This window comes from Danio aesculapii, chromosome 17 (assembly GCF_903798145.1).
Source record: "Danio aesculapii chromosome 17, fDanAes4.1, whole genome shotgun sequence".
In the NCBI taxonomy this organism is placed as follows: domain Eukaryota; kingdom Metazoa; phylum Chordata; class Actinopteri; order Cypriniformes; family Danionidae; genus Danio; species Danio aesculapii.
Window position 1 is genome coordinate 236,347 of NC_079451.1, and position 22,688 is coordinate 259,034.

At 39.7% G+C, this 22,688-nt stretch overlaps 1 protein-coding gene across 3 annotated transcripts; it reads right to left on the minus strand.

Moving 5' to 3' along the window:
- Window positions 1-902: 902 nt before the first annotated feature.
- On the minus strand, window positions 903-21,052 carry LOC130244498 (serine/threonine-protein kinase Nek9). Of its 3 annotated transcripts, XM_056476958.1 has the most exons (24): window positions 20,999-21,052; window positions 19,592-19,867; window positions 19,204-19,381; window positions 18,769-18,824; window positions 18,303-18,373; window positions 16,396-16,501; window positions 14,278-14,409; window positions 13,739-13,849; window positions 13,522-13,586; window positions 12,910-12,960; window positions 12,648-12,840; window positions 11,432-11,576; window positions 11,066-11,266; window positions 10,840-10,886; window positions 8,925-9,086; window positions 7,916-8,024; window positions 7,682-7,843; window positions 7,259-7,426; window positions 7,069-7,128; window positions 6,781-6,959; window positions 3,367-3,510; window positions 3,204-3,296; window positions 2,708-2,761; window positions 903-2,182 (listed from the first exon to the last, which is right to left on the minus strand). In XM_056476958.1, exons 2-24 carry the CDS (start codon window positions 19,775-19,777, stop codon window positions 2,090-2,092), a joined length of 2,766 nt encoding a protein of 921 aa, XP_056332933.1. In that variant the 5' UTR covers window positions 19,778-19,867; window positions 20,999-21,052; the 3' UTR covers window positions 903-2,089. The 3 variants fall into 3 exon arrangements, with proteins under 3 accessions (XP_056332933.1, XP_056332931.1, XP_056332932.1); XM_056476956.1 differs by having other exon boundaries at window positions 12,648-12,960; XM_056476957.1 differs by having other exon boundaries at window positions 12,648-12,960; window positions 19,592-19,846; window positions 20,999-21,035.
- Window positions 21,053-22,688: the final 1,636 nt, after the last annotated feature.

Genomic DNA, 22,688 nt, shown 5'->3' on the forward strand with positions numbered 1-22,688 from the left:
ATTCGAGCGAGCTGAATCGCGAGTCGGTTGCGGATCACTGGACTCTGGAATCAGAGATTAGAACAACATTATCAACAGAGTTCAGAGTTAACATCATTTTATTAGTTGTTAATTCGGGCCATGATTAGTTTAATGAATAAAACAACAAGAAACATAACCTAATGCACAATATAAACACTCATATTACAAGGACTCGATAATATGACACGATGTTTACTTGTGAATGCGCCGCATATATGCATAACATGGGAGGAAAGATTTAAAACAGAAATCCCCTTTTGATAAGCAGCATACATTATATTGTACAATTGTATAATAACAAGCTGAACTTCTCAGCATACTCACGCCTTAACTTTTCCAGATTTTGACTGTAATGTGGTCATTTATAGTCTATTCTACGGTAATAACACGCTCCTTTTGTAAATAATATTGTAAAAATCTCTGCTAACAAACCCAAACTGAATTTAAAGAATCAACATGTATTATGTTGAAAAAATTTGTTTATACAAAAAAAAACCTCCTAAACTCCATACTTAAACTTCTGAGAGCTTTTACTGTGGCGCCTGGGTTTTGAATCACTTCGTTGGAATGAACTGTTCGAACGAACCGATTGACCAAACGGATCCTGGTTTTCCATTGATGAGGACGTGGTCGACTCTCCCAAATCCCTGCTGTTTTGATGCGCATGCGTACAATGAGATCAACTCAGTATTGAGCGAAGACAGTAGTAAAAGTTCTAATTTACCTACTGAATAATAACTATATAAGCGAGTTTTTAAATGAGGTAACTAATGTAATTAAAAAACACAAATAAAAACAAAGCTCTACACTGAAAATGACATCACAGTTTGAGAAAATAAACTAAATCAATTATTTTACAACATTTAAAAATCAGCCCAACATCAGTGTGACAGTGTGCCTCAAGGCTTTTATTTATAAATGTGCATCAGTGTCTGATATGGGTGTATAAAGCACTAAACACCTTAAGACCACGTCCCAAAATGACATCAAACCGTTTCAGAATATAGAAAATGCTAGAAACACAGAGTAAAATATACAGATTCTGATATAATACACACACAAACAAACAAACCTTTGGTTGCAGTTGCTTTAAAAACATGCAAATATGAGGAAAAGGCTGAGAAACCCACTGTTCTACAGTCAGTCAGTGCTGCTGTATATCCCTGTGCTTTACAGAGCAGATCTGCATGACACTCGGTGTGGTTTCGCTATATTTGGCAACACACATGAAATATGCTGGAATAATAAAGACACACATCAAAAACAAATTCAGTAGTTCTGACACGTGCACGCGCAATAAACACACTCTGATATGATGTGAAAGTACTGTAAACCCTTCAGTCAACACGTGGACTAGCACAACATATATCCAGACATCCTTACTGCATTAGAAGAGCACGTGAAGCGTGTTTGGCTTCACATTCACACATGATGAAGCAGCTTTAAACCTGCATGAACACCTTTGACGGAACATTAGACCTGCTTGCATAGGACAGAGAAGAGCTGTGCAACATTAAAACACTGTACGATCATCCCTAACACTGACACTGACCCCTGATCAGCGCTACAGCTTAAAGGGGCAGTTCACACTAAAATGAGCATTCTGTCATCATTCACTCAACCTCTTCCAAACAGAGTTTCTGTCTTCTGTTAAACACAAAAGAAGATATTTTGAAGAATGTTGAAAACCTGTAACCACACAGTGTTTGTTCTCCTACTATGGTTTTCAGCATTCCTCAAAATATCTTCTTTTGTGTTTAACAGAAGAAAGAAAGCACTTGAGCGCGAGTAATCAGTGATTAAATCTCCATTTGTGGGTGAAGTATCCCTTTATCTACTGTCGAGTGGAAAGCACATGGAGCGAGCTGCTTTATGACACCTCTTACATTCATCTCGGAGGGATTGCCTCATCATTAATCTGCTATTCATCAATGTTGTTCCCAGATTTAATGTCGGCACCGCACACACGCAGCACTATGAAGCATTAGGGCTTTGGCTGGACATCAGCAGCATCAGTCTTTGGTTATGATGATTTCGGTCAAACCTGCGCTCGGATACGGATCATCCCTCAGTCGTCATGGTGATTCTGCGGTCCAGCATCCGCTCTGAGCTTCTCGATGGCTTTCCAGAGCCGCTGGTTCTCCTGCAGCTGATCACTGACCTGAGAACAGACGGAGAACTGCTTTCACAAGCTCGTCACACCAATGCAATGACCAGTGGTGTAGAGAAACGAACTACAGACACTCAAATCACCGTAGCTGAGCAGGTTTTCCTCAGGAACTGTACTGAGCCTAAGTGTCCTTTTACCTGAGTACATGTTTACTGCTGTATCAGTGCGTTTACTGCATTATTTCCCTTCAAACTGCAGTCACTACTTTATATGGAGTCTCACTGTGACCAATCAGAGCAGAGCAGAGCCACTGTGACCAATCAGAGCAGAGCAAGCTCTCTGAAAGGCGGGGTTTAGAGAGAGCAGATCGTTGAATGATGCGATACTACTAAAGTGAGGAGCTGATTGATACTGCGGTTGATATTAAGAGGAAATGAAAGCATTCTTGAAAGCATCAGCCAAACACAGAGACTGTACAGTCGGAGCGCCACAGTTCTGGCTTGAATCAGTAGAGTGTGGAGAGATGATGATGAAGATGATGATGAAGATGAAGGTGTCTCTGATAGTGTGACTGACCTGCTTCTGTAGCAGCTGGATGTGGCCCTCCTGTCGCTCCACTGTTTCTCTGAGCTGAAAAAAAACAAACACGCACGCACGCACGCACGCACGCACGCACGCACGCACACACACACACACACACACACCACACACACACACACACACACACACACACACACACACACACACACACACACACACACACCACACACACACACACACACACACACACACACACACACACACACACACTTTCAGCACATGCAAATATGCCACAGGTCTATGCCAGAGACCTTCTTACTGTTAGGTGATTGGGCTACCCACTGCGCCACCATGACACCTTGTCTTAATATGGATATGTTATTGTGCTCCCACTTTATCATCAGTGGCCTTAACTAATATGCACTTACACTGAAATATCCCTGCATTCATATAAAGTGAGACTGTTATTCCTTGATGGCACAGCTTGTCTAGTCTCCTGTCCAGAAAGGCATTGACATCAGTGTGATCATACCTGCTCCAAATGGACACCGGCTCCACAGCAGCTCTGCTCAGATCGGCTCGTCTCCACACCGTTCATCCGCTCGTAATCCACACATGCTGTCTTCTGCAGCACAAACACAGTCAGCTCAGGTCACCGTTTACCTGCCAGCGGTCAGATTGAGTGTTTGACATACCATCAGACTCTTCCCAGCGGCAGCTTTGAGCTGGTCCAGCTCCTCGTAGGGTAGCGTGGCGCTCTCGGTGTAGGAGGACGTCAGCGGCTGCATGGACTCTCGGGAGTCATCCGGCAAGGGGATGTACTCCGCATCCAGCAGCTCCTGCAGGGACACAGCAGCATATATTATATAGCAAATGGAAACTCTTTACATAGAGGCTTTAGTGGCTGGTTAGGCTTTTTAAACAACTAAACTATAGACAACTCTTTATAATATATATAAAACAAATACAAAAATACTCACTCACTTTCCTCTGGCTTAGTCCCTGATATATTAGGGGTCGATAGACAATACCAATACATGAAATGGAGACTGCATAACAGTCCGTGTCAAACCTGACTCAGTTTGAGCCACTTTCTCCAATTTGCCTTTTTAGTTTAATTCCTTGAACTGAACATGTAAATTGTGCTAATTTAGTATTTAGTACTGTGCAGTTCTGACTGGTTTAAGGGCACCTATTATGCAAAAATCTATTTCATTAGCAGGTTTAACACAGCTATAATCATGTTTATTATAATCAGACTTAATTATTCTTAATTATTATTATTAATTATTATTAGAATTATAAACACAGTCTGCTGAAACACTTTGATTGACATTCTCCCTTTGTACGTGTCATCAGAGGGGGAAAGCCCCGCCCACTAGTGCCTACCTCTCCCTCATTAGCATAGGCCATTACAGGGTCACTAAACACCAAAACACATTGTGTGAGATGTTGACAGTCATTTATGTGTCCCATGTTGCTAAAAACACTATTAGGACACACATATTTCACAAATAAGTGAACATTGGTTGTTTTTGAGTTATTTCGAGCAAATTCGTTCGTCCGGTTTGAAAAGAAATGTTGAAGCTGCGTCACGACCATGACATCCTTGAGTGTATTCCAGCGTGTAGATTGGCTGTCTGTACCGGCGGGTACGACGTGACGTCATTGAGTTTTCAGGATTTAATTTAAGATATAAACTTGGTTCTAATCAATCAGCGTGCTCTATTGTGTATGAGGCGCCACTTCATTAATATGACTGATATTGATATAGATAGTTTTTACCAGTGACAATGTTCAGACAGCAGAGAGACGCCATGTTGTGTTGCCAACCGTAATTAAAACAAGAGGAAGAAGAAGAATTGTTTGGACACATGGGTCGTCAGTGTTGCGTTTATAAATGTAAAAAGGTTTTGTTTTCATTTCCCTGCTATGAGAGCGCAGCTGGACTCGCGTGTGGATTACAGTGGTCTAACACGCCACAGAAATATGTTTGCAAGGAACATTTCTACACGAGAGCTTTCCACATCTGGAAATGGTGAATCCGGATTTGCCGCTCGTCTTCTTTTAATAAAGACACAACTCCAGTTGGTGTTGATTGTCCTGTCTCTACAGATTTGGTGAGTGTGTGATCAGTGCTCTTTATGTTTATTCAGATGGCAAAGGTAGTTAGTATGGTCAGCAGTACTCTTTCAGTTTATAAAGACAGACCTTATTCAAGATGATTAAGTTACTCAGTTTACAGTACGTTAATATCACTACAATGGACTGAAAGTTCCTCTGTAGATGCTGCTCTCTGAATGTAAACATGTAAACACCGCAATCAAACTATTACCGTTGTGTAGGATTTGCCACATTTTGTGACAGGATAGTCTATACACACACGGCTCTCTGATACTATTCTCTGCACCTACCGAGTGCATCTAAGTTTTTTTTCTGTCATTCGCCGTGCGCTATCAAACATTCGCCGTGCGCTATCAAACATTCGCCGTGCGGTATCAAACATTCGCCATGCGGTATCAAACATTCGCCGTGCGCTATCAAACATTCGCCGTGCAGTATCAAACATTCGCCGTGCGGAATCAAACATTCGCCGTGCAGTATCAAACATTCGCCGTGCAGTATCAAACATTCGCCGTGCAGTATCAAACATTCGTCGTGCGGTATCAAACATTCACCATGCGCTATCAAACATTCTCCGTGCGGAATCAAACATTCGTCGTGCGGAATCAAACATTCGCCGTGCGGTATCAAACATTCACCATGCGCTATCAAACATTCTCCGTGCGGTATCAAACATTCACCATGCGGAATCAAACATTCGCCGTGCGGAATCAAACATTCGCCGTGCGGTATCAAACATTCGCCGTGCGGAATCAAACATTCACCATGCGGAATCAAACATTCGCCGTGCGGAATCAAACATTCGCCGTGCGGTATCAAACATTCGCCGTGCGGAATCAAACATTCACCATGCGGAATCAAACATTCGCCGTGCGGTATCAAACATTCGCCGTGCGGAATCAAACATTCGCCGTGCGGTATTAAACATTCGCCGTGCGGAATCAAACATTCGCCGTGCGGTATCAAACATTCGTCGTGCGCTATCAAACATTCGCCGTGCGGAATCAAACATTCGCCGTGCGGTATTAAACATTCGCCGTGCGGAATCAAACATTCGCCGTGCGGTATCAAACATTCGTCGTGCGGTATCAAACATTCGCCGTGCGGTATTAAACATTCGCCGTGCGCTATCAAACATTCGCCGTGCGGTATCAAACATTCGCCGTGCGCTATCAAACATTCGCCGTGCGGAATCAAACATTCGCCGTGCGCTATCAAACATTCGCCGTGCGGTATCAAACATTCGCCGTGCGGTATCAAACATTCGCCGTGCGGTATTAAACATTCGCCGTGCGGAATCAAACGTTCCATTAAAACTACACTGCTCCAGCAGTTCCTCGCAAACAATATCTGGTTTGTCACGGGGGGCATGCATGAAATGTTCCCGAACGAAAGTGAAAGCCCCAAACTGCACTTAAAGTCGACAGATAATTGGGCAAATAATTGCTGATGTCCATGTAAACACAGTCACTGTCTTTCTCCCCTGTCTCTGTGTTTGTGTTGCCACTGTAAAAATCAGCGCATGCTCGAACTGAGACTCCCCTTTTCATGCAAACCCTTCCCTCTTCCACCACTCGACGCTCCCACCTAAACAGAGCTGGACACACTGGTTTTTTCAATGCTTTTTGATGATCCCTTCACGGCTTTATTTTGTTATTAATAGGCATATAATTTCTGGAGCAAGGTGATCTACTTTTAAACATAGTTTTAATTAGAGACACATAAATAAATCTGTATATAATATAGAGATCTAACAGGTCTGACTGTCATCTGAGCGGCCTGACTCCAGACAATCACACTATAAGACAAGTGTGAAGAGGTCACTGTGTGCATATATAACTAATGATTGTAAAAATCATACAAAAACTATTCAAGTTTGTTCTGATTGTTGGACACAAATTCTGAAGATGCAGATTAAATAAGCTTTAAGCAGAGGAAGAGAAGTCTGGCTGTATGAAGGACAGCAGATGATTATGGATGTTCACCTTGCGCAGCCATGACGGGCAGGAGCTCTCGTTGGTCTTGCTGTCCATGGAGAAGATGGGCGTCTCCAGGCCTCGATCGTCCATACCAGCCTCCACAGTTCCTCCCAGCATCCCCTCACGCAGCTCAGAGTCTGTGGCTGAGGCCGTCTCCAGATCCACGGAGGAGGTCGAGCACTGACCTTCAGCAGTCACACAGCGTTACACACACACACACACACACACACACACACACACACACACACACACTGCAGGAAACACTACACATATATAAACTATAATAACCCTTACCACTTCCGATAGACAGTCCACTGCTATTTGAGCGGATGGTTTTGGAGTTCAGGACTTTTTCTGTCAATGAACATAAACAACAGGAGCTTAAAATACAAGCTTAGCTAACTCATTAAGTGCAGAGATGCTAATATAGAGTTATTAGACTGCCACCGCTGAGAGAGTGTCCTGAAGCGCAGTGTTTACTGACCCATGATGAGGATTGTATGCCAGCCCCTGCAGGACAGATCAGGCACATGGTGTAAAGAGCCGAAGATGGGCCGCGGGAGAGCCGGACAGACCTCTGACCCGAAGCCTTTATCAGCCGGCATCCCGAGACGACCATTACCAGCATTACCCCACGCAAAGATCTGATTATCTGAGAGACACACAGCAGAGACATCACTGAACACACAGATCATCCACGATCGCAGTTATCACACACACATTACAGCTGTTTTCATCTGGTGGAGCGATTTTTCTATTTCTCATCTAAATAATTCTCAATAATAAGGATCATGTAAAGAGAGTACATATAAGAACACAATTCTGCCTTTAATGCTCGATGATCATGCTTCTCCTCTATTTGTGCTGTGTTTGTGTGTGTGTGTGTGTGTGTGTGTTTGTCTCTCACCCTCAGTGGCAGCGATGGTGAAGCCGTCTCCACACGACACCTTGGTGACGATCTTCCCTCCAAAGGGCCCGACGAGGAGCTGGACGCCCTGGTGCTTCTTAAAGTCCTTCACTCCCAGCTGACCGAACTTATTACAGCCGAAGGTCATGAGTCTGCCACGCTCTGCACACACACACACACACATTATGAGCATCAGATGAGTGCAATCACATTAGCACAGATACTCAAACACACCGTCGATGGCAGCCGTGTGTGTCTTTCCCGGAGCGAGGAACTGGATCTTAAAGCGAGACAGCAGCTTGACCAGCGTCAGTGTGGTGGTGTATGGGATCCCCTGATAACCCTGAGGACACACACACACACAGAACAGCGGCTCATTAATGCAGGATTTCTCATTTACCTGAGAAACTGAACAAAATTACAAGCACAAATATAATTATCATATCCACAATCATATGCCTGTTGTGAAACTGAACATTTCATATATTTCCCCAGTATTTCCTATTTTTCCTTCTGTTGAAAGTCTTATTTCTTTCAGTTTGGCTGGAAATAAGCTAAATATTTAACAAAAAAAGGTTTCAACAACAAAACTACTGTGGTCAATATTATTAGCCCCCTTAAGAAATATATATGTTTGATTGCCTACAGAACAAACCGCTGTTGTCCAATGACTTGTCTAATTAACCTGGTTAAGCCTTTAAACGTGACTTTAAGCTGAATACTAGTATCTTGCAGAATAACTGGTAAAATATGATGAGTTGTCATCGTGGCAAAGAGAAAGCAAATGATTTTTCTAAGAAATATGGTGTGCTTATAGGAAGGTGTCTGGTGCATACGGAGAGGACTGTAACTCGCATATGTTTCATACAGATTACAAAGGCAGAGAACATTTGTTTTCAAGTGTATTTGTTTGGTTTAACAGTAGAGATGTGAAGCTTTATGCTGATATATTCCTCATGTGTGTGCAGCAAGTATTAGCTGAGATTGCAGTGTGTTTGCTGAGCCCAGAGGATCATAATGAAGCTGCAGAAACACCCAGCAGCTCTGAGCCCCTCCCCCAGAGCATCATCAGTCTATACTGATCACTGATTGGCTCCTGTGCTAGAAGGCGGGGCTTCATTCGCCATATTAACCCTTACACTTTTCCCCATTCAAAACTACACAAGTGACACGTCTTGTGTATTCTACAGTCTTTGGTCAAACACAGCAGTGAACACGAGCTCATGTTTGTGCGAGCACGTACTTCCCCCGGGTGGTTTTTGATTCCTGTGATGCCTTGATTCAGACCCAGTTTGTTGAACTCGTTGTTTCCGCAGGCTAAAACCTTCCCAGACTCTGTGAGGAAGAAGGTGCCGTCACTGCCGCAGTAAACAGAGTCGATGACGGCACCCTGAGGAACCTCCACCTACACACACACACACACACACACACACACACACACACACACACACACACACACACACACATGCATCACCTTAATAAACCACTATTAACAAAGATGAATGAGCAGGTAGTCTGCTAGTTAAAGCACTAATCTTTAGGCTTTTACCAGCTCATCATGTACAATAATCAGGAAAAATGATGAGAAATGCAGTTTCCAAAGCAGATTAGCATCTCACACTGACTGCACACCGCTTATCCACTGCAAACATGCTTTTACTTGTTTCTAGCCCAAATATCTAAAAGCTCAGAAAAGTGTTGTTTTCGGAAATAATGACTCAAAATTAAGTAAGTCTGTCATTAAAACAAGCAAAATAATCTTATTTCAAAAAGAAAAAACAAGATTATTCTGCCCACCCCATTATCAGATTATTCTGCTTGTGTTAAGGAAATACTCGACTCATTATTTCTCAAAACAAGCCGGTATTTGTTTCTTGTCTAGAAATGTTTCTTGATTTAAGAAGATTTCCATATTTAGACTAGAAACAAGATGAAAACTCTAAGAAACCTTTTTTTTTGCTGTAACAGAATGAGTACACTGAAAAAGGAGCTTAAAGGTCTGCTGAAGTGCCATGAAATGTGCAATGTGACAAACTGCAAGTGTTGAATGTTTATATATTCCAGTTGCAAATGTAGTTTTTCAGCGCACTAGCTTACAGATAACCTTAAGACTGTCAGTAACACTTGAAGTACCAATTCTCACTATTAACTAGCTTATTAATTCTCTATTTATAAGATATTATCTGTTTATTAGTACTAATAAAGCACAAATTCTGCATGATCTTATTCTACATCCCTAATCCAATACAATACCTAAACCCAACTACTGCATCCATAACTATTAATAAGCAGCTAAATAAGAGTTTATTGAGTCAAAAGTTATGGCTAAAGGTATATTAATCATGAAAACTGTCCCTTAAATTATAGTGTAACCAGACTAGCATTTTGACAGTGATAGTAACAACCAAAACACTTTAAAGGTGCAGTAGTTTAGTAGTTTAGTAGTAGTAAGCATAGGTTACCAGATTGATGAAACCAACATATCAGTGATTCAGCTTCTACATTTAATGATGTTCAAGAGCTTTAATATGTATTCATTAGATTATAAAGCTGAGCGTTGTGCTGAAGTGCAGTGAGTGCACTATTCTGTGCTTCTGAATGGCTGGATTTACATTTCTGTGGTGTTTCATCTGCTGCAAACAGCCCAAATTGCTCATCACTGCAAATATCCTCACGTAGCGTGTTGTTAGGACACGGGGTTACAATGTAACCTGCTCACTGTTTACACTCCTAATATTTATATTATTTGCTAATTAATAACCTCATGTGGAACTCTGAACATTTCAGACTCTGCTACTGTTCACCGGAGGTCGCATTTCAGTCACGGACGCATGCTTAGAGAGCCTTCCTGATTGAATGAATGAGATGCGCTTTTTTCCACCATCTGGCAACCCGGGGTGCAGGAATAAATTTGGCTTAACTGGCAGTGGGCGGGTTAAAGAGACCAAAACAAAGACACATGTTCCGGCACGTAACACACGTTCAAAGCAGAATATCTGACTTCAGCATTGTGTTTCAGATATACAAGTTCACTGAGCATGTTTCTGAATATCTGCACACATATGATGCTGTTTTAATGCTTTAGAAGACTCAAACACTCACACACAGCAGCTTTAATTTTGACTTCAGCAGACCTTTAAAATGTAAAGCTAACATACCTGCATTGGAGAGGAGAAATCATCCTCACAGTCCAGACCGAGTCGCCCTGTGGAGAGAAGTGGCAGAGACTCTGGTCATGTGACAGCAGGTGTGTGGGACGATAAACGGTTTCAAGGTTTACCGCGGTTTGGAAATGTCACGGTTTTAAAAACGCTAAAATGTTCTGTTCTATCATTCCTGCGGTATATATGTTTTGTCAAAGTTCTTATTATTATAGACGCTCACCGTGCTCTCCACAGCCCCAGGCATACAGCTCTTGGCTCTGTGTGAGGGCCAGCACATGGTTGTCTCCGCAGGACACCTGACGTACGGCGCGCTCCGTGAAGAACTCCAGCAGCACCGGCTCCAGCACCTCCATGCCCAGCTCGTTCTCCACACCCACACAGCCATAATAATCAGAGCCGAACATGTAGATCTGGTCCTCGTCTGGCAGAGAACAGGCAGGAAAAAACATAAGGCTGCGTCTAGAAATCGCATACTGCATAGAATGTAGAATCACCGCATCTGATCAATAGCTGGATCAATAATAATGGTGTACTGTGAATGACTACAGTGTTTTTCAGTTGGGCAGCTCTAGTGTCCTCCACTCACCGGTGACGCAGGCAGTGAAATCGGCTCCGCAGGACACCTGTCTGATGGCTTTACCCTGCAGACGCTCCACTCGCCGCGGCTGACGGTACGAGGCCTGGTCTCCGTGACCCAGCTGACCCACCATTTTTGCTCCTCCCTGAACACTCTGGACACACACACATACATATCCACCAGCTTCTACTGACACCACCAATGCACTTTTCTCTTCCGTCTTTTACTTCTATTGTGTATTTTTAATCTTTTCATTCTTTCAACATTTTAATATTTCAATTTATTTATTATTGTTAATCGATTAACTTCTAATTCATTAATAAATGAACAAAAACAACAAGAGTGGTCAAAAAAGCTGAGCTATACTACCATGCCCATTATCCAAACACACATCCTATTCCTATATGGCATTGCATACGACTCTAAAAACGTGCATATATCAAATAATAGTATTAATAATGAGAATAATGTCAACAATAAACAAATGCAAATTAACTGGCTACAACCGAGCTGTGCAGACAGAGGAGGCGGTGGTGGTTTTTATATTTGGACAAAATTTATAATCCTTTAGTTATTTAATATTTAAATATATCTGTGTGCTGCTGTGCATCCCTGTGTGTGTAATAAGCAACATGTACTTGTATTTTGGACCTGCCGCTCACTAACAGTCTTTAAATACCAATCAAAAAAATGCAGATTAACAAACATCAGCACGCCCATGGGTGCACAAATGAGCGCAAGTGCATTTGCTATTTGAACAAGGTGGCGCAGCACACAAAATGTAAAGTTGTTCCTGAGTGAAACTAGCAAATAACACCTGCCCTGCGCCTGACACCACAATGCACTGGGTGTTTGATAGGGCTCTAAGTTTCCAACTAGTAATACAATCAGGCTTCTGCAAGTGTCACGTTTTCATGTTGTGATCAATTGTTGAAGCTTTATCGTGATATACAGTATGATCACAACATTGATCAAAACTGCAGAAAAAGAAAAGATTACTTTAACAGGTATAGTAACCCCCAATATACATGGTGTATTTCTTTATTAGCTGAAATAAAACGAATAAGACTTTCTCCAGAAGAACAGATATCAGAGGAAATACTGTGAGAAACTCCTCAATCTGCTCAACATCATCTGGAAATATGTGAAAAGGAAAGAAAAGTTTCACAGGAGGCCGAATAATTTAGTATGTCTAATTGAAATGATGAGCTGTGCATGATCTTACGGCCCATGTGTAGAGCTCCTTCTCCACCGTGACCACAGCGAAGTGTGTTTCTCCGGCGCAGACGTGTTGAGCGCTGCTGCCGCCCTTGAACATGTCCAGCTTCTGCGGCGTGAACTTCCCTCCGCCCCAGAAATACACCTCACGTGAACGTGTCGTCACCACCGCCACTGACGTCTCCGTCACTGTACTCAGCCTGACACAACACAGCAGCGTCACGTAAACACACACACACACGACTGATGTATATGAGCTGCAAACATACTTGGGTTTCCTGATGGCGGAGTTTAGAGCAGCCACCCGCTCCTCCAGCTCTCTAAACACACACACACACACACACACACACACACACACACACACACACACACACACATACACACACAATGTAAAATAAAGTGTCACTGCAGCACAGCTTAATGCTTAACAAATATATCAATATTTATATCAATATGCTCAAAATAATATATCCATACACATAATAGATCTAATATTAAAATTAATTATTAACATAAAACTGGATTAAATACAAAAGAATTATGTACATGATTAAACTAAATTTATTAAATAATAATTAACTAATTACATAGTAATGAGTTCAATTAAATAGTTAAAATAAATAAAACTAAAACAAATCAATACAATTCAAAAGAAAATTAATATACAGATTAAAAATAACATTAAAACAAATCAAAATATGTTTGACAAAAGCAAATCTAACTTAGAAAATCATGAAAATAATCATTAAATAAAAACACAAGTGAATAAAATAAACAGATAAAAGTAAATGTGTGGGTCAACATTTGAATATTAATAGGTGAATTAAAAGAAAATAAAAGAATATACAGGAGATACGCAAGATATGGCATCAGTGACTCACACTCTGACATGAGAGATAACGGGCTGCTCTAGAATCTGCTCCGCTGTGGGCCTTTTTTCAGGATCCTTCAACACACACAAACGCACACGCACACGCACACACACACACACACACACACACACACACACACACACACACACACACACACACACACACACACACGTGTCATGTTGACATCACAGTGACATCAGCACAGGTCCTGATAGAGCCCGTTTACCTGATCCAGACACTTGTACACCAGTTTGATGAGCTCAGAGGTGTAGACATCAGAGTTGATCTCCATGGTCCAGTTCCCCTGCACGATCTTCACACACAGATTCAGGGGATTCTGGGAAACACCATCATCACCATCATCATCATCATCATTACATCATCATTATTACATCATCATTATTACAGCAATCATCATCACCAACATCACCATTAAAATCAACACCATTATCTTCATCAGCACCTCACCATCATCATCACCATCACTATAATCATCATCATCTCTCCATCATCATCACCATCACTATAATCATCATCATCATCACTTAACCATCATCATCATCATCATCATCATCATCATCATCATCATCATCTAAACCTCAAAATGAACAAAACCTTCAATGAAGTGAGCTGTAACTAAACTAAAATGAACAGCATATTTAAAATAATATCAGAATAAAAACTAAATTAAAAACACAGAGCTACAATAACTTCATCAGTCTGCTGGTGTGTGTGTGTGTGTGTGTGTGTGTGTGGTGTGTTTACCGTGGCGTCGAATGTCCTGGTGAGGGTGAGCAGCTCAAACAGCACACAGCCCATCGCCCAGATGTCCGACTTAAAGTTGTATTTGACGCCCTGGCAGAGCTCTGGAGACATGTAGTACGGCGTGCCCACACACTGCAGACACACACACACACACACACACACACACACACACACACACACACACACACACACACACACACACACATCTAAATACACGTCTAAATAACTAAACACTTTTAACTCAAGACACATTTACTACACAAGTAAAAGATGTTGTGTTGTTTTCAGAAATATTAAGTCAAAATTAAGCAGGTTTGTCCTTAAAACAAGCTAAATAATCTGCTAGTGGGGTTAGTAAAAAGCAAACCACGATAATTTTGCTTACTATGCTTATTATCTTTACATTCAATGTCTAGAGCAGACCTTTAACATGCTGTGATGTTCCAGACGTCAAGCAGAGCTGATTGATTATGCTAAACATCTACATCATGATGATTTACACTGAAAACAGGGTTCACACTTTAAGCCAAATATCCGCTTCAGTAAAGAAGAATTCCCATGATGACATGAGTGAATGGAGGAGCAGGCCGGCTACTGCTGATATGATATTACATTCATTCCTTCAACTTATCTATCAGGGATCGCCACAGCGGAATGAACCGCCAACTATTCCAGCATATGTTTTACACAGTGGATGCCCTTCCAGCTGCAACCCAGTACTGGTAAACACCCATACACACTCATTTACACACTCACACTCATACACTACGGCCAGTTTAGTTGATCAGTTCCCCTATAGCGCATGTGTTTGGACTGTGGGGGAAACCGGAGCACCCGGAGGAAACCCACACCAACACGGGGAGAACATGCAAACTCCACACAGAAACGCCAACTGACCCAGCCGGGACTCGAACCAGAGACCTACTAGCTGTGAAGCCACAGTGTTAAGCACTGAGCCACGGTGCTGCCCATGATATTACATTTATATATTAAAATGGGTTAAGCATGCATATCAGCTTGCTTGACTTCTTCATGATGAGAACACCCATGTATAATTTACCCTTGTGTCAGTTTATTTGCGTGGCTGTGAAGTGCAGTATTTCAGAACTCAACAGCGGTCTATATTTAGCTTTTCTGTCATCTCCGTTTTTAACACTCAGCTTTTGAAGAGGCCACTTTGAAGAAAAAAGCTCCTGAAATTCACATTATCCTGACTGCATTTGACAGGAATTAAAATGCAGATAAAAATATCCTGACAACAACAGCTGGTGAGGAACGGCTCAATATTAAAAATACAGAATCTGAAAACAAGGCATTATGATGAATGGAAATTATAATTAAAGTAGGGTAACATTTTAGTTTAAGCACCAGTATGGAACCTTTTCACAAGGCTGTAATGATGCGTTTAAGAGTCATCATAATATTAAATCCTTGAACGTTTTTTAATATTTACCCAACCATGATGCCTTCTGCTATTGAGAAACCCAGAAATGTGAGAAGGGTCTATTAATCCTGTGTCTTATTATCTGGCTATTATTAAGATATTATCTGTTTATTAGCTCTTATAAAGCACATATTCTTCATATTCTACATGCCTAATCCTCATTATCCCCACTGCTGCCTTAATAACTGTAATAAGCAGCACATAAGGAGTTTATTGAGGCAAAAGTCACAGTTAATGGCTTATTAATAGAAACAAACTATACCTGAGAACTCAGAAAAGCTCACACCTGAAAGTCACACCGAACTCACCGCTGTTTACTGAGTGTAACCATAGATACAGGGACAGTGGAGTGTTTTCGTCAGGTCGATCAGCTGGTTTGTCTATAAGCTGACATACGAGCGATCCGCTGATGAATAGCGGCTTTAAAACGCTCCAGTGTCCCTGTATCTGTGGTTATACTCAGTAAACATTGGTGAGTTCAGTGATCTGATGACCTTCTCAGCCAATCACAGGCATTTCTGTTGAGCTCGTGAACACAATGGCAAATCAGTGCTGTTTAAGAATGCTAGCAGGAGATGGACATTTTTAAAATGTCAGAACCGATTGGTATCGAGTTCCAGTATCGCTACCCTAGTCTGGACTCATTTTAATTTGATGTTTGACTCGTTACTCACAGTTTCAGCCATGGAGTACTGCGAGTCCAGCTTCTTGGCCAGCCCATAATCCCCCAGCTTGATCAGGTTGGTTTTGGTGAGGAAGATGTTCAGCGTTTTGATGTCTCTGCAAACACAAGCACACTCGTTTATTCACATTATTCACAGGGTTTATTTAGAGTCCTCATTTAATGCAAAACAAATACAGAAACATTACTCGCCGTCCTGTGAAACTTCTATCCTTTTTCGAATATTTCCCAAGTGACCCAAGTGCACAGACATTTTCACAGTATTTCCCATAATATTTTTTCCTGTTTCTTTTTTATTTTGGCTGGAACAAATGCAGTTTTTACATTTTTTAAAACTATTTTAAGGTGACTATTAATAACCTCATAAAATTTTTGTTTCAGTAGTCTACAGAACAAACCCCTGTTGTCCAATGACTTGCCTAATTACCCTAATTAACCTAGTTAAGGCTTTAAATTGCACTTTAAGCTGAATATTTGTATCCCGCAATTTAACTAGTCAAATATTGTGTGCTGTCATCATGACAAAAGAAACTATTAGAAATTAGTTATTACAAATATTAGGTAACAGAAACATATAATAATAATAATAATGATAATAATGATAATAATAATAATAATAATAATAATGATAATAATAATAATAATGATGATAATAATAATATTAATGATGATAATAATAATATTAATAATAATGATGATGATGATGATGATGATGATAATAATAATAATGATAATAATGATAATAATAATAATGATAATAATGATAATAATAATAATAATAATGATGATGATGATGATGATGATGATAATAATAATAATGATAATAATGATAATAATAATAATGATAATAATGATAATAATAATAATAATAATAATAATGATAATAATAATAATAATGATGATAATAATAATATTAATAATAATGATGATGATGATGATGATGATAATAATAATAATGATAATAATGATAATAATAATGATAATAATAATGATAATAATGATAATAATAATAATAATAATAATAATAATAATAATAATGATGATGATGATGATGATGATGATAAATATAATAATAAGTTTAAGTAGTATAACAGTATGTTGGTGTTTTTACAGGGCAACATAATTAATATTAGAGTGGTTTCTGAAGGATCATGTGACTCTGAAGACTGGAGTAATGAAGCTGAAAATTCATCATTAAAATCACTGGAATAAATGATGAAATTAAAGTATAATCTACTTCTGAACAGTTATTTTATAGTGCAATAATATTTCACAAGTTTTACTGTATTTTGATGAAATAAATGCAGCATTGGTGAGCAGGAGAAGCTGATTTTAACACATTTAAAAATCTTACTGACCCCAAACTCTTGCCCGGTTCTCCATTTCTCTCTGAATATAGACACTATAGTTTGGTGCATTTGAACAAAACAGATTTATTTATTAAAATAACAGTTTAGTCACCAATCTTTATCTGTAGAAATAGATAATATATTTAAATTCATGCAAAATATTGCAAAACAAACCCTACTTTTTTGTTAATTCTCTTGATTTGATCTGCACAAATATAATCCAGTACAGCACTCTGTAGGACATATGGATTTAAATGAGGGATTTGTGAGGGGTGCACTCAAATATGCTGAGCACTGTATATGTATATACTGTAATGTTCACATATATAAGATATCAGATATTTGAGTAGATAGTTGTATGTGTATATATATATATAAGTAATAAATGAAGTTCAAATTTGATTATAATCTAATTTTCAGCAAAATAATTTTGATGTAAACACATCACTAGTGAAAAGTTAATCATATGACACTGTGGTTGCATTTCTGCCATCATTGTTCAGATCTAATGCAGAGCTATGACTTTATAATAACGTGCTGACACATGTACCTGTGCAGGATGCCGGCTTTATGAATATGAGCAACAGCAGCAGCGATCTGATACAGGTACCACACCACCACCTGTGGAGCAAACACACTGCTGGAGGAGCACTGATACACTGCAGTGTGTGTGTGTGTGTGTGTGTGTGTGTGATTGTGTATGTTTATGTGTGATTGTGTGTAAGTGTGTTTGTGTATGTGCATGTATATGAGTGTAAGTTTCTGTGAATATGTGTGTGTTGTGTGTGTGTGTATGTGTGTATATTTGTGTTTATGTGTGTGTGAGTTTGTGTATGTGCATGTGATTGTGTGTATGTGCGTGTATATGTATGTTTGTGTGTGTGAATGTGTGTTTGTAAATGTGTGATTGTTTGTGTACCTGTTTGTGTGTGTATGTTTGTGTCTTTAAGAGTGTGATTGTGTGCGTGTTTGTGTGTGTTTGTGTGTTGTGCGTTCATGTGTTTGTGATCTCTCACCTCCTCTTTGAACAGCACCCCTTTCTGCTGGTTGATTTTGTCATAGAGGTTTCCACCTGCGTGCGCACACACACACACACACACACATACACACGAGAGTCCTAATAAGATGTCATGTTGTGATACCTGAGGATACATGTACGTGTGTATGTAATGTGTGCTTGTAAGTAAGTAATGTGTGTATTGATATAGCGCCTTTATCATGTATGGCCACACACCCATATACTGGGATATAAGGACCCACACAGACTGCAGGCTGAGCGCCTCCTGCTGGTCTTACTAACACCAGCAACACAGTTTCCCCATGCGGTCTCGCATCCAGGTACTAACCAGACTCAGCCCTGCTCAGTTTCAGAGAGCAACCGGTCTTGGGCTACAGGTGATATGACTGTGATTAGTGTGTGTTAGAGAAACAGTGTGTGTGTGTGTGTGTACCATTGCAGTACTCCAGCTCGATCAGCAGTGTGTTCTTGTCCAGAAAGTGGTTGAAGTAAGCGATGATGTTGTTGTGGTGCAGGATGGAGAGGATGCTGATCTCGTTCATCACATCTCTGCGCTTCTTATCTGACAGGCAGTTCAGGTCGATCTCCTTCCACACCACCAGAGAGTTATCCTGCACACAACATACACACACACACACACACACACACACACACACATATATATATATATATATATATAGTTTAATTATAGAAATTATATATATATCCTATACTATATACACTGCAGGTGTTCAGCAGTTCAGTATGTGTGTGCGCTTAGTGATGTGTAAGTGCAGAGAATAGAGTCAAACAGGGACACCCCTAACGTGCAGGGATCTGACCTCTGTGCGGCGGTACAGAGTGGCCTCTCCGAACGCGCCCTTCCCCAGCACGCGGATGGGGATGTAGTGCAGCTTCTCCTCCTCCCCGCTGAGCCCTCCGGACGCCGCCGACCGGCCGCTCACAGACTCACAGCCGGACTCAGAGTTCAGGGAGGCGTAGTGCCGCTCGTACTCCTCCAGAGACATGATCTCCTGGTCCGTTCTACACTCACCGGACACAGCTGTTGGTCTGCCTGCTGCAGTCTGCGGCTGTTGCTAGAAGCGATACAGCTGCAGCTGTAAATAGAATTACTTATTAAATTATCTATTAATTTATTTTGATCAACGTTTAGCCCGACCATCACAGTAATGTAAAAACAGTAATTATACAGAGTATTATTTATTAAATTAACCATTATTTTGTATTTTATTACCATCTCCCCCAAGCCTAAGCCAAACCCTCACATGTAAAATCAGAAATTATAACAATTTTCTTTTATAGTGTTAATTAAATTACCCACTAATTTGTATTTTATTAACATCTGCATCTACTCCAACATCATGGTAATGTAGAAACAGTGATTATAATGAGAAATACTTGTATTATTTATGAATTTGCTCATGAAAGATTTATTTATTGATGTCTATCCCTACTCCAACATTCACAGTAATGTAAAAACAGTAACTATAACCAGAACTACTTATATTATGTATTCAATTATCCATTCATTTATTTTTTATTAACATCTACCCCTACCCTCATGTAAACATATTAATTATTGTTGTACAGTATCACATCCACCGCTGTATCCCTTTTCAGTCGGTAAACACTGATGGTAAAGCTGGTTTTATATTCACACATTCAGACTTTCTCCTTAATAATATCAGTTCAGAAAAGTGTTATGAGCAAATTCTCAGTAGAAGCTGATGATTATTAAAGCACATCATTGCTGACAGTCAATGAAATGGTGCTGATGTTGTGGTGAAGTTAAACTTGCATGTGATTTCACACTCAATATTGAAAGTACAGTATAGTCAGTGTGTCACAAGCTGTCATTGTTCATAACTGGAATAATGTGCGACCAAAAACAACTTTACCTCAATCATAAACTCAAGCTTATGGCTGGTATTAAGTGGGTTTCATACTCGCACATTCACCTTTACAGTATACATTCAGTCAAGTACTTTTTGCAAATCCCAAACAGTGAAATTCTCTTATCAGCCATGACTATCTGAGATGTTCAGTCAGATAAATAGTGCTAATGTTGTTATGAAGTCATAATTACACGCGATTTCAGACCGAATGTGTTGTGCTAAACAGTGTTGAGATCGCGTCACTGTTGGTCACTCTATAAAAATGAACCAATGTGCGTAAATAAAACTAACTTCAACTCAATTTGTCCGTTTATTCTGGTTAAACTAACTTACCCTCCTCTCGAGTCCCCACACTGAACTATGCACAACTTGCTGTGGGAGTCATTTCCGACAGGGAGTCGATTCGTTCGGTCGCTTGTTTTGAACCATAGATCTACGTAAATATCTATGGTTTTGAACTAGCGTCCGCGTCCGTTGAGTTCTTCGAGCGAGTCGAATCTTTGAATCTTTTGAGAGTCGACACAACTATTACTCTGCTCGGACACAAACAACAAGAGATGCAGGAAGCGGAACTGACTCGATTCACACGGGCTTTAATTTCAAAATACTCACCTGCATAAAATGATAATCTTTACATATTTGACAGACACTTTACATAAGGCTGGCGTCAGGGTACTGTGTGGGAGTATATACGAAATAAATATAGCTGATGAGTAAAATCCTAATGAGCTGAACACAGATAATATTATATAGTATATTAAGCATGCACCCAAAGAGTTTCTGAATCATGTCACATTTTAAAATTAAAGTACTTTTAAGTTCAAATACACACCATATTGTCAATATTAATGTACAACATTGCAGTAATTTAAGAAACTAACACAATTCCCTGAAAGTTAACTTGTTAAACCTGTCAAGATTAAACACACACACGCACGCACGCACACACACATATGTATTTCCAATACACTATTTAAATATAGTAATGATTATACTTCGATATATATATATATATATATATATAATACAAATAATTATTTGTAAATCTCATTTATTAATCAAGTATTTAGTGTCACGTGATCCTCTGCTGATTTATATTTAAGAATAGATATCGAATCATCAGAAGGATTCTTTTATAAGATAATAGTTTTAATAACTAATTTCTTTATCACAGTGATGACAGCACTTAATATTCTACTACACACTTTTAAAGTTAAAGTGTAGGTTAAGAGCTTAACTAGTGTAAGGCAAGTCATCGTATAACAGTGGTTTATATAAGGCTAATAATATTGACCATGTTCATATAAAAATGAACGCAACAACTGTTTTAAAAGAGTTTTTATTCCAACCAAACATAAACAAAAATAGAAAATAGAAAAGAAATAGAAACATAATTCACACTTTACCATCAGCTTTCATTAGTCCATGTGTTTACTGACATCAACTCATTATGAACAATACATGTACAGGCTTTATTAATCACAGTTATAGATTTATTCACATAAACAAAAAATACAACACAAACTATGTGTAACTCTACTGCTTTTGTGTATTTAATATAGAGTATGTGTGTGCGTGTGTGTGTGTGTGTGTGTGCGTGTGTATGTCTATACATGTTTAATCACATTAATCTGCCGAGTGTGTGAAGAGCGATGCTGCCACATGATGGCGACAAACCCCTGAGCACTGAAGACTCAAACACACTCATGATGAAGAAAAGACAGTCTTCATCACTGTTCATTACATTAATAAAACAGTATTGTTATAGAGTAACTGTATTGTATTAAGATAAATAATTATCTTTAACTTCCGGCCATAGATCTTTCCCATTCTAGGGGGTCTAGAGCGTTCCTTCATAATAAAACTGCATGATTATTTTCACTGAAGCAGCTTTCAGAGATCAGCTCTAAACATAAACATTTCCACAGTTTTCTATTGTAAAGTCTGTTTAATGTTGTGAAGTGATGTGAAAGACTCCTCATGGAACCTATAATGAACCCAAAAGTAGGTTTGATTCAAGAGA